At 46.7% G+C, this 12,135-nt stretch overlaps 1 protein-coding gene across 3 annotated transcripts in view; it reads left to right on the forward strand.

The window, feature by feature from the left end:
* Window positions 1-12,135, forward strand: part of AFF4 (ALF transcription elongation factor 4) — a 127,236-nt gene that overhangs the window by 100,343 nt on the left and 14,758 nt on the right. For all 3 annotated transcript variants that reach the window (XM_073548940.1, XM_073549622.1, XM_073550240.1), the window contains 3 exons: window positions 5,332-5,414; window positions 11,361-11,586; window positions 11,894-11,982. In XM_073548940.1, the coding sequence (XP_073405041.1) occupies window positions 5,332-5,414; window positions 11,361-11,586; window positions 11,894-11,982 (398 nt within the window). The remainder of the gene's footprint in view (window positions 1-5,331; window positions 5,415-11,360; window positions 11,587-11,893; window positions 11,983-12,135) is intronic.

Raw genomic sequence — 12,135 nt, forward strand, 5'->3', positions numbered from 1 at the left:
TTTTCTCGTGAAATATTGTACTTCATGATAGCGGTAAAATTTCTCTAATTTGAGTTAAGTTTAATTTGGACTTAAACAGAATTTTGGTGAAAATGTTGCCATTTTCAAACTTAATTTTTATGCCCTTAAAGGGAAGGTGCCATCCAAAAAAATTTTTTTCAGCAATTGAAAAAATGTAAAGAATTAATGTTTACATTTTCTTAAAAAATATTATCGTTTGTTTTTAATTTTGCAAAATATGAAAAATAATTTTAAAAAGTTTGGCATTTCCACTTGTTAACACTAGGGGGAGCAGCTACTGAAATCTGGCACAAAAACCTATGACATCTATAGACACAGTGAGCAGCCATTTTGATGGGGCTTGCAAAGTTACTGACTGTCTTTGCATGTAAAGTCTGGATCAGAACAGGCCATCAATCAGCAGACATGTTTCCTGGATTTCTGTGGAGCAGACAAGCAGACGGTCCATCCATGTGAATAAAACACAGCGCTCTTTGTACAATCCCTGGCACCGAACAGGGCGCCCCCCACAGACCAGCACACTGCTCTCCTGAAATACTCTGTGCTGCTGTCGCCCTGCTCCTTCCACCATACATCAGGCCCCTGTCCCCTCGGTTTCACACATCGCCAGGACGGGATCTGAGGAGAGGAATGGGGTCTTCGGTCACCGAGGATGGCAGGCAGCAAGGATTCTGGGAGCAGAGTGACAGCAGCACAGAGTATTTCAGGAGAGCAGTATCACACGGGATAGGATTAGATACACGGCTCAGCAGGCAGCATCACACAGGAGAGGATTAGATACACGGCTCAGAATACAGTATCACACAGGATAGGATTAGATACACGGCTCAGCAGTCAGTATCACACAGGATAGGATTACATACACGGCTCAGCAGTCAGTATCACACAGGAGAGGATTAGATACACGGCTCAGCAGTCAGTATCACACAGGATAGGATTAGATACACGGCTCAGCAGTCAGTATCACACAGGAGAGGATTAGATACACGGCTCAGCAGTCAGTATCACACAGGAGAGGATTAGATACATGGCTCAGCAGGCAGTATCACACAGATAGGGTTAGATACACGGCTCAGCAGGCAGTATCACACAGGAGAGGATTAGATACACGGCTCAGCAGGCAGTATCACACAGAAGAGGATTAGATGCACGGCTCAGCAGGCAGTATCACACAGAAGAGGATTAGATGCACGGCTCAGCAGGCAGTATCACACAGGAGAGGATTAGATACACGGCTCAGCAGACAGTATTACAGATATGCCCACACTGGTGAAACTTCCAGCCCCCCCCCCAATTATACACAAGACTATGGGCTTTATAAGTCACTGTCCTCCTCAGACAGCCATAAAAGCAAAGGTGTCAGATTACCGGAGATCACTGGGGCTGTGAGTGAGGAGGCGGAGACAGAGCAGGAGGACGCTGGAGCAGGAAGCACAGGGCTGAGCCTGGAGTAAGCAGTACAGAGGAGCATAGAGGAAAGTCACCCGCACTCACCACTCTCCATCCTCCGGCTCCAGTGAGCGCTTCTCTCCTCTGCTGACCACCTTCTCCTTTTCTTCAGCCTCTCCTCACAACACAGGACCCGTTATGCCACAAGTGGTCCTGTGATAGAGGGTAAGTGGAGCTCAGCAGATAGCACTGGGCTACAGTAAAATGGCGCCCAGCCACACCTACAGCAGTGAACGGTGCAGCCCACAGGGGCGTGCACAGTTCTCTGCTACTGAGGCTGCAATGTGCGGTCGGAAGCCAACCGCAGTTTCCTATGTGCAGGGACGGCCATATTTGCAGACTGTATGAGTCCTCCACAGATCTGCAAATCAAGATGTCAGCGCCCAGTGGCTACATGAAAACATTATTACAAACAAACCATAAATCCTGGTTAGTACAACATTTGCTGAAACAAAATGTTTTGTAACTTACTATTTTTTTGCAAATTATATAAAATTGCGGCACCTTCCCTTTAAATCAGTCATCACACAAAATAGTTAATAAATAACATTTCCCACATGTCTACTAATGTAAACGTCAGCACAATTTTTGAAACTGAGCCAAAAAAATTATGAAGTTATGAGGATTAAAAGTTGACCAGTGACTTCTCATTTTTACAACATTTACAAAACATTTAAAAAGAACTTTTTTTTAGAGACCACCTCACATTTGAAGTGACTTTGCTGGGCCTATAGGACAGAAAATACCCAAAAGTGACACCATTCTAAAAACTGCACCTCTCAAGGTGTTCAAAACCACATTCAAGAAGTTTATTAAGCCTTCAGGTGCGTCCTAGGAATTAATGGAATGTGGAAGGAAAAAAATAAACATTTTACTTTACACACAATTTCCTTTAGACCCAATTTTTTTTTCTTTTTTTTATACTTTCACATGGATAATAGGAGAAAATGGACCCCAAAATGTGTTGTGCAATTCTCTTGAGTACATAGATACCCCATATGTGGTTGAAAATTACTTTTGAGGCACAGTGCAAAGCTCAGAAGGGAAGCTGCGCCATATTGAAGTTCAGATTTAGCTAGACTTGTTTGAGGGTGCCATGTCACATTGGTTGAGCCCCTGAGGTGCTAGACCAGTCCCCCATAAGTGAATCCAGTTTACAAACTAAACGTCTCGATGAACCTAGAGGTGCAGTGATATTGACACCACAGGTGTCACAGAATTTTATACTATTGGTTGCCGAAGAGTAAACTACATTTTTACGACCTACTAGCTTGGCCCGTGCAAAATTTTCGCACATTGGTCGTCGGGGGCGCAGGCAATTTCAGAAAAAGCAAGCTGATCAAATGTAAATGTATTTCATGAGTTGATGAACACAAACAGGTATTTATATATGTAGATTGGTAATACAATAAATTGGTTTAAGTAGAGGCCAAAAAATGTCTTCTTGTTGAGGTGCCACCTGCAGGTCATTGTGTCTTTCTGCAGGTTTATGAAAATGAATGTTTAAACTGTATTTAGTGATAAAATCGTGAATGTATGGTTTGTTTGGCTATTTTCTTGCTGAAGGGAGCAAGTTTACCTTTCAAATGGTGTGTATCATTTGTGTGTGTGGGGCGAAGTAATCAGCAAAAAAGCAGTGCATGTTTACAAATGCTTGCATATGTGACTCACCATTTGTGTGTGTGTGGCGAAGTAATCACCGAAAAAGCAGTGCATATATACAAATGTGTTTGCATGTGTGACTCACCTGCAGTGAAGTGTGCAAGCCTCCAATGTGCCTAAAATAGCAAGCACTTGAGCAAGCTGGAAGACCCCAGGCAAATGTTTGGATTTGTTTGTGATGTCTGTAAGCAGCTTTGTGGTAGTGTGCTTTGGGGTAGTGTGCTGCCATCTGCAGGTAATTTGACCTTTCAAATGGTGTGTCATTTGTTTGTGTGGGTGGAGTATGAACGGATCAAGTATGCAATTCAATAGGCAGTGCATGTTTACAAATGTATTTGCATTTGTGCCTCACCTGTAGTGAAGTGTGCAATCCTCCAGTTTGGCTAAAATAGGCTGGGCAAGCAGTTTGGCAAGCTGGAAAAGCCCACAAGGCAAATGTTTGGATTTGTTTGTGATGTCTGTAAGCAGCTTTGTGGTAGTGTGCTTTGGGGTACTGTGGTGCCACCTGCAGGTTATTTTTCCTTACTGCAGGTTTGTGAAAAGTAATGTTTAAACTATTTTGTGATCAAATCGTGGATGTATAGTTCGTTTAGCGATTTTCTTGCTGAAGGGGGCAAGTTTACCTTTCAAATGGTGTATCATTTGTGTGTGTGTGTGGGTGCAGTATGAACGGGGATACAAAGTGATCACCGAAAAACAGTATTTATCAATAATAGAATAGATATTTTGTTAGCCCCAGACTTTACATTTTCATACTGGTAAATGGTTAAAAATGGCACCAAAATTTGTCCCACAATTTGTGCTGAATGTATAAGTATCTCATATGTGACTGTACAGTGCTACTTACTCGCATGGCGAGATTCTGGAGGGATGCAGAGCTATTTGCCTCCAGGAGAGCAGATTTTGCTAGAATAGTTTGCGGACTTCATATACAGAGCCCCTAAGGGTATGTTTCCACTGTCCGTAATCGGCAGCGCTTTGGACGCAGCACATACCCGCTCCATCCAAAGCGATGCCGGATTTTGTACGCACGGTAATTTCACATGTGTTCATTGAACCGTGCGGAATCCCTGTATCCTGTACATTGAACTGTGATATTTATCTTGCAGAGACTGAGTGACTCCGCAAGATAAATAGACATGCTGCAGTCTACAAAGACACACCGCTTGTGGGTATACGCAGGGAAACCAGAGGCGTTCCTGCACGCCTAGTGGAGATGGGGTTTCATAAAATCCCATCCACTATGCTGTAACATCTGGCCGCTCCAGGTTGGACTTTGCGGCAGTAGGCAGCGTCCAATTCGCAGCGTTTACGGACCATGGAACTATACCTAGTGACCCCGTTTTGGAAATTATACCCTTTTGGAGATTTCAAGCAGTAGTGGATGTTGCTGAGGAGTAAAAATTGCAAACTGGCATTGTAGTCCCCAGTATGTTGTAGTGTCCAGCTCATTTTTCTGGAGACAAGCACCTGTAAATTAGGCGGGCTGTAATTGCTACAGAAATACCAAACGTGGTTTAGACACACTGTGGCTCAGAACTGCCATAAACTGCAGATTTCTTTCCAGTATTTGGTGATCGATTTGTCTTGTCCAACACAAGCTGCTGCTGCCTACCAGAGGACAATTGACATTTCTGAAATGGCTACATACCGAATACTTATACATAGTTTGTTGAGCTGTAGATCACCATTTGACTGGCCAAATATTGAGTTTTACATTTTTCTTCCTTGAGTCTCCCTTTAAATCAATTAATTCAACACAAAACCTCTTTCAAATGATTTACTAGCGTTGTGAGCTGTGGAACGCATTTACCGACAGGTGATATTTTCTTGAAAATAAATTTAACAAAATTGCCAAACTTTATTGCCCCGATTTTATTAATATATTGATTTCACAAAAACAAAACCCATTACAAATGGTTTTCAAACGCCGACAACTGTGGAGTATAATGGTAAAGGTTGCTCTTCATGTGCTGGAATGAGGAATGGAATACGGGCCATATGAAATGTGGCTATCACTTTTCAGGACAAGCTTTTTCTGTTCGTTCCATGGGCTGACACGCAGTATAGGGCCCCTGTACAATAGCCGTATAGGGCCACTCGCACAGTACGGAGCTGCCTTTAGATTACCTTTTTCAATCAAGAAGTCCAAACCATTTTAACTGTATTTTAGAGGATTTTTGTGCTTATTCCTTTCAGAATGAAGAAGAGGCCAAGAGTAATGAAAGCAAGAAACAGAAACTGGAGGAGAAATCATCAAGCCACAAGACGTCCAGCAGAGAGTGAGTTAATGTCTGTCAGTGGTCGTAAACAGGGGGAAAGATTCTTATTGTCCCAGCAAGAGATTCTTCTCATTAAATGAAGCAAGTTTGGACCTTAAAGTAGCGTTTATATTTAGTCCATGTAAAGCCATATTCACAAACACAGCCACACACGCCAGTAAAACCTTTGGGCTTCCGCACCAAATGTATTCATGAACCTCAGTTTACCTGTCTAAGGCTTGTTTCACATTAGCATTTTTTAGTGCAGCGCATCGTGCGCATGCGCCATGTGCCCCTATGTTTAACATGGAGGCACCTGGTCGAGCGTTTGCACACGTTTGTATGCGTTTTCGTGCGCATGCGTTTTTTTGTAGTGTGCGCCTAGGCACGCCAGACGCAACCTGTTGCATTTTTGGTCCGTCCAACCTGTGTCAAAAGAACGCATGCGCACGGAATGCGCCAAAATAACACATTACAGTCTATGAACGCAGGCGTGCGCATGGACATGTGCACGCCTGCGTTTAAAATTGCATGCGTTTTAAGAATTAACATGGTTAGAAACGCATGCGCCTAAAAAAGAAAACGCATGCAAAACCCATGATGCGTTTCTATTGCGCACGAAGCGCAGCGCTAAAAAATGCTAATGTGAAAGTAGCCTAAGGCCTGAAAGTGTCCCTTTGGTCTTCATTGGGTCTGTGTATGTCAATGTGCCCTTTTACCCTATAGAATGGTGCAATAGACAGCATCATTATTTTATTTGAAGGCAAAGTATGTAGTAGAAGTTTATGACCTCAATGTAGGCTTTAAATGTGAGTTAAAAAGGAGCCTCAGGAGACCTCCATTTCCTGCACGGATGTGAGTGAAGTAAACACTTGTAAGACATTTCGGTTATCTATCCTTGCTTGTGTACAGACATTTAGATCTTCATTATTGAAATCAATGGCCCCAATTGTCACACTACCATCAGTCCTATAAAGAATGATTGGTGTCCCATCAAAACATTTTCCAGGATGTCCTATCCTGACAGCACCATGGGGGTTGACCTTTCATCCTTACAAGGACAGGAAATACACGAGAGGTTAAAAGGTCCCCTCCCACACCACACTCCAGTGTTTTTCCTGTCCCTGTAAGGACAGGCACAAGAGCGCCGCGGCGGCAGGAGAGCAGCAAAACTTACCGGGGCCAGGAGGTTCGGGGTCCCAACCGCCAACTCCTCCGGTCGGACGGTGCGCGCGGCACCCACCTAAGGGGGGTTTCCCGCCTGCGGTCCCGTGGAGCGTTGCTCCGGGACGATGTAGCGCTCCCCCCCCCCGGCGCGACTCCCGGTTTGGGCCTGCGTCGTCAGAAGGAAGCGTCATGGACGGGAGAAGCATTTCCAGCGCAATATAAGGTAGGATAAGAGCGGGGGGGAAAGCGGGGGCAGCGGTACAGACCGGTCACCTTCAGCGCGGCATCATGGACGGAGAACACGGACGCAGGAGCGAGCCAGACCCAGCGTCCGTGAGTAGGAGGCAGGGTGGGCTGTGAGTTCAAAGACAGGAGCTGTGAGTAAAACGGTCTCCTGTTCTTTGTTAGGACAAGTCGGCGCCGACCGCGGCGGCAGCAGCATCTAGGGGATCAAGCAAGCCCAAATGCCCCATCTGTGCCAGCAAGCTGCCGAGCACATGGAAGAAACCCTTATGTGGGGACTGTACCCTGCGGATCATCAGAGGAGAGCAGGCCACGTTCCTCACGGAGATGCGCACAGTGGTCAGAGAGGAGGTCCAGGCCTCCGTCTCTGCATGGCTACCCACGCAGTCGGCCGACCGGTCCCAATCCAAAAGACCAAGATGGGAGTCCGACCAGTCTTCAGAGGAGGATATACGGGGTACGGACTCGGAGGAAGAAGGCGAGATCACCTCTGAACCCCTGGAGACAGGGAAAAAGTACCTCTTCACATCAGAGAATACGGACGAGCTCCTCAGGGCAGTGAGGAGTACGATGCAGATCGAGGAAGCCCCGAAGGAGCAATCCATCCAGGACGCGATGTTCGGGGGGCTAAGAGCCAAGGTCCGTCAGGTCTTCCCAGTCAATGACCATATCCGGGCGATGATCTTGGAGGAATGGGAGGATGCCGAGAAAAGACTGATTGTGCCGCGAGACTTTAAACTGCGACTTCCATTTAACCCGGAAGACATCAACACTTGGGATGAGGTGCCTAAAATCGATTCCCAGGTGGCTAAGGTGTCGAGGAAGACCTCAATTCCCTTTGAGGACTCTTCCAGTCTCAGAGAACCCATGGACAAAAAGGCCGTCGTGCTCTTGAAGAGGGCTTGGGAGGCCTCAGCGGCGGTGATGAAAGCAAACATAGCCGCCACTTCAGTCGCTAGGTCCATGCATCTATGGATCGACCAGATGGAACAACAATTAAAGGAAAAAGCCCCTAGGGGCGATATCCTTGAGAGCATTCCCCTGTTAAAGATCGCAACTGGTTTTCTGGCGGATGCTTCGGCGGAATCTGTAAGATTTGCAGCCAGGAATAACTCTTTATCCAACGCGGCCCGTCGAGCCATATGGATGATGGGCAAAGTTCCAGAAGCAGAAGACAATGACGCCATACCGGTAGGGGGGCGTCTCAGACACTTTGCGGGGGCTTGGCGACTCATCTCCCAAAACCCATGGGTCCTCAATACAATTTCCCAGGGTTATTCCCTTGAGTTTACAAAAACCCCCCCTGCACGATTCGTGGTCACAGAACCCCGTTCCAGAGCCCTGATAGATCCTATATGGGCCGACATAGGAGATCTATTAAAGACCGAGGTAGCGGTTCCCGTCCCAGAAACGGAGAGATGTCAGGGGCACTATTCAACTCTCTTCACGATAAAAAAAACCGTCGGGAGAAAGCTGAACCATCATAAATTTACAACCATTAAATCAATGGGTTCGGTACAAGAGATTCCGAATGGAATTACTGAAAACCGCCATCCCGCTGATAGACCAGAACGCTTTCATGTGCACTATAGACTTAAAAAGTGCGTATTATCACGTGCCCATCCATCCTCAATCTCAGAGGTTCCTACGTTTCGCCCTAAAGAAAGGCGGCAGATACTACCACTTTCAGTTCCAGGCCCTTCCGTTCGGCTTGGCGTCAGCACCTCGAGTTTTTACGAAACTGGTCGCCGAAGTCGTGGCAAATTTAAGACAGGAGGGCATAATCATCGTGCCTTACTTAGACGACTTTTTAGTGGTATCCCGTACAGTGGAGGAGTTGAAGGAACAACTCATTTCAGTAATGTCTAGGCTCGAGAGCCTAGGTTGGATCCTGAACAGAGAAAAGTCAGATCTTCGGCCTAGTTCTCAGAAAAAATTCCTGGGGGTCATGTTGGACTCCAGAAGAAGAATCTCACTCTTACCCGAAGAGAAGAAAAGGCCCATCATGGACAAGGTTCGTCAGCTCGGTCAGCACCAGGTTTCGATAAGGACCGCGATGAAGATTCTGGGCACCCTAACCGCATGCATACCCTGCGTTATGTGGAGCCAGGCCCACACAGAATCCTGCAGAGGGAGATCCTGTCAAGATGGGACAGACGACAGTCCTCACTGGACAAGAAGTTCCGGCCGTCTCCAGCTTTAAGATCATCCCTGAAGTGGTGGACCAACCACAGAAATATCAGCCAGGGGGTTCCTTGGATCCTGTCTCCTTGTGTGACCATCACCACGGATGCCAGCAGAGAAGGATGGGGAGCTCACCTAGAGGGAAGATACCTGCAAGGAACATGGCCCAAGAACATCAGCTTACAGTCCTCAAACTACCGAGAACTACGAGCAGTTTGGGAAACGCTGAAGAGAAACAAGTCATGCCTACAGAACCAGCATATAAAGATCATGTCGGACAACGTGACCACAGTGGCCTTCCTACGCCACCAAGGGGGTCCAAGGCACGGGAAGCTTCAGGACCTAGCGGCTCGCATCCTCACCTGGGCAGAAAACAACACCCGCTCCTTGTCAGCAATACACCTGGAAGGCTCCCAAAACAATATAGCCGACTACTTAAGCAGGCAAGAAGTCCGGGCCACCGAGTGGGAGCTAAAAGAAGAGATCTTCATGGACTTGTGCCATCGCTGGGGGACACCCCAACTGGACCTCTTTGCGACAAGAAGAAACGCCAAGCTGGAGAGGTTCTACTCCCTCAATCCGGCGGACCATCTGGAAGAGACCGACGCCCTGAACCAGAGCTGGAGAGGGGGACTATACGGGTTCCCCCCTATCGCCATAATACCAAGGGTTCTCAGAAAGATCCAGGAGGAGGGAGCTCGGGTGATGCAAATCGTACCCTTTTGGCCCCGGCGGAGTTGGTTTCCCCTCCTCAAGAAAATGGCTCAGAAGGGACCACTCCATCTACCAACGTCGTCGGACCTACTTGCCCAGGGCCCAGTTCAACACCCAAACCCAGGAAGTTTGCAACTAGCAGCATGGATCCTGAGAGGGACATCCTGAAGTCCAGTGGCCTCTCGGACCAAGTGATCTATACATTACAGGCCAGCCGTAAACCTGTCACGCGGGCAATATATCGTAAGATCTGGAAGAGGTTCTGCTCAGAAAGTGGTAGTGCCCCTTTAGACCTGTCACTGCCCAATATCCCTCAAATCCTAGATTTCCTACAGGCAGGATTTGATAAGGGCCTAACCCCGAGCATACTCAAGGTCCAGATAGCGGCCTTAAGTACTTTCTTCAATTTCTCCCTATCCTCCCATCCATGGATAGCGCGATTTACCAAAGCCACCCAGAGGTTAAGACCCACATTAAGAAGGACGGTCCCCCCGTGGGACCTAAATCTAGTCCTCAACTCTGTGTAGACCCCCTTATGAGCCAATATCAAAGGTAGACATTGCAAAGCTCACACAAAAAAACGTATTTCTGGTAGCGATCACCTCAGCCAAGCGCTTAGGGGCGATCCAGGCCCTCTCAGTCCAGAACCCCTACATTCAGATCTTTGAGGATCACATAGTGCTCAAGCTAGACCCGAGGTTCCTCCCGAAAGTAGCATCTCCGCAAAATCTAAACCAGGAGATAATCCTACCCTCATTTTGTCCAGACCCAAAGAATGATAAAGAAAAACTGTTCCATTCCCTGGATGTTAGACGTGCAGTCATCCGCTACCTAGAGTTCACCCGGGATTGGCGACAGGACACAAAACTATTTATCCAGTACGGCGGTAAAAATAAGGGTAAAAGCGCAGCTACACAGACCCTGGCAAGGTGGATTAAGACAATTATCACCTCGGCGTACGAGGCCGAAGGGTTTCCTATACCGGTAGGACTTAGGGCCCATTCCACTAGGGCAATAGCGACATCATGGGCAGAGAGGGCGGGGGCCTCAGTAGATCAAATATGCAGGGCCGCCACCTGGTCTACACCGAACACTTTCTGTAGACACTATAAGTTGGAAACTTTCACAGCTAGCCAGTCGACCTTCGGTCGTAGAGTGCTACAAGCAGTAGTCCCACCCTAAGCGAATTCCTACTTTGGTATTCCCCATGGTGCTGTCAGGATAGGACGTCCTGGAAAACGGAGATTAGACCTACCGGTAATGTTATTTCCAGGAGTCCATCCTGACAGCACTGGTAGTTCCCTCCCTAGGATTTGTACTGGTGTCAGTATGCTTGTACTAAATCTCAATAAATTTTAATTGCATCCATACTGGTGTGGTACTTGGAAAATCACTGGAGTGTGGTGTGGGAGGGGACCTTTTAACCTCTCGTGTATTTCCTGTCCCTGTAAGGATGAAAGGTCAACCCCCATGGTGCTGTCAGGATGGACTCCTGGAAATAACATTACCGGTAGGTCTAATCTCCGTTTTTCCCCCAAACATAATCATCAAATATTTTTTTAGAAGTGTAGTGTGTAAACCCATTCCTGTTCAGTTCCAAACTTTGTAGCATCATGAAGATTGCGGTAGTTTTAGTTAATGTATGTACTATTATTTCAGGTCAACAAAACTGAATCCAGCAAAAGAAAAAGATCCGCTCCCCTCTCCTGCTCCACCCGCTTTACAAAAAGATACTAAGACTGAGCGGAAGAGAACAGTCAGCTCATCGTCATCCTTGAAGTCAGGCAGTAGTGGCAGCACTAAAGATGGCAGCAGCAAAAGTAATTCTTCTGCCAAGCAAAGAAAGACTGAAGGGAAGTCCTCCAACACTACAAAGGAACCCAAGGTAAAGGAGTCATCATCATCTTTGCCGTTTTGTGTTCTGAGCGTTATTATCATGTTAGAGTGGTTGTTCAGGACTAACATGGAGGACCTATACGTGGGATAGGCCAACAATATTAGATTGTTGGGGTGCCAACACCCGACACCATCAGCTTTCGTCTGCTCAGATATGTACTGTAGGAAGGCGGAACAGCGCAGCTCCTTACATTGCTCAGTAGTCTCGCTCATGCACGTGGATGATCTCCTATTCATTTGTAGTACCCAGGAGCGGAGATCTGCTCTAATACTAATGGAGACACTTTACTTTCTAGGAGAAAGCCTCGAGTAATTCTGCTACTGTTGCCTTCATACCACCAATTGATAACAAATCCCGCAGAGCAAAGCTAACTTTTGAAGACAGGTAATGTAAAAAAAATTTTTGTGGATTTTGCTAGTGTTTTAATTAAATGTTGGAAGTGGAAATCTGGATGTGGAATACTGGTAGATGAAACTACTTTCACTAAGCATCAGTTTTACTATGTAGTCCAATGGCACACAGTCACATTAGACTATG

Source organism: Dendrobates tinctorius, unplaced genomic scaffold, assembly GCF_039654945.1.
Source record: "Dendrobates tinctorius isolate UK_male_01 unplaced genomic scaffold, ASM3965494v1 ptg000001l, whole genome shotgun sequence".
In the NCBI taxonomy this organism is placed as follows: Eukaryota; Metazoa; Chordata; class Amphibia; order Anura; family Dendrobatidae; genus Dendrobates; species Dendrobates tinctorius.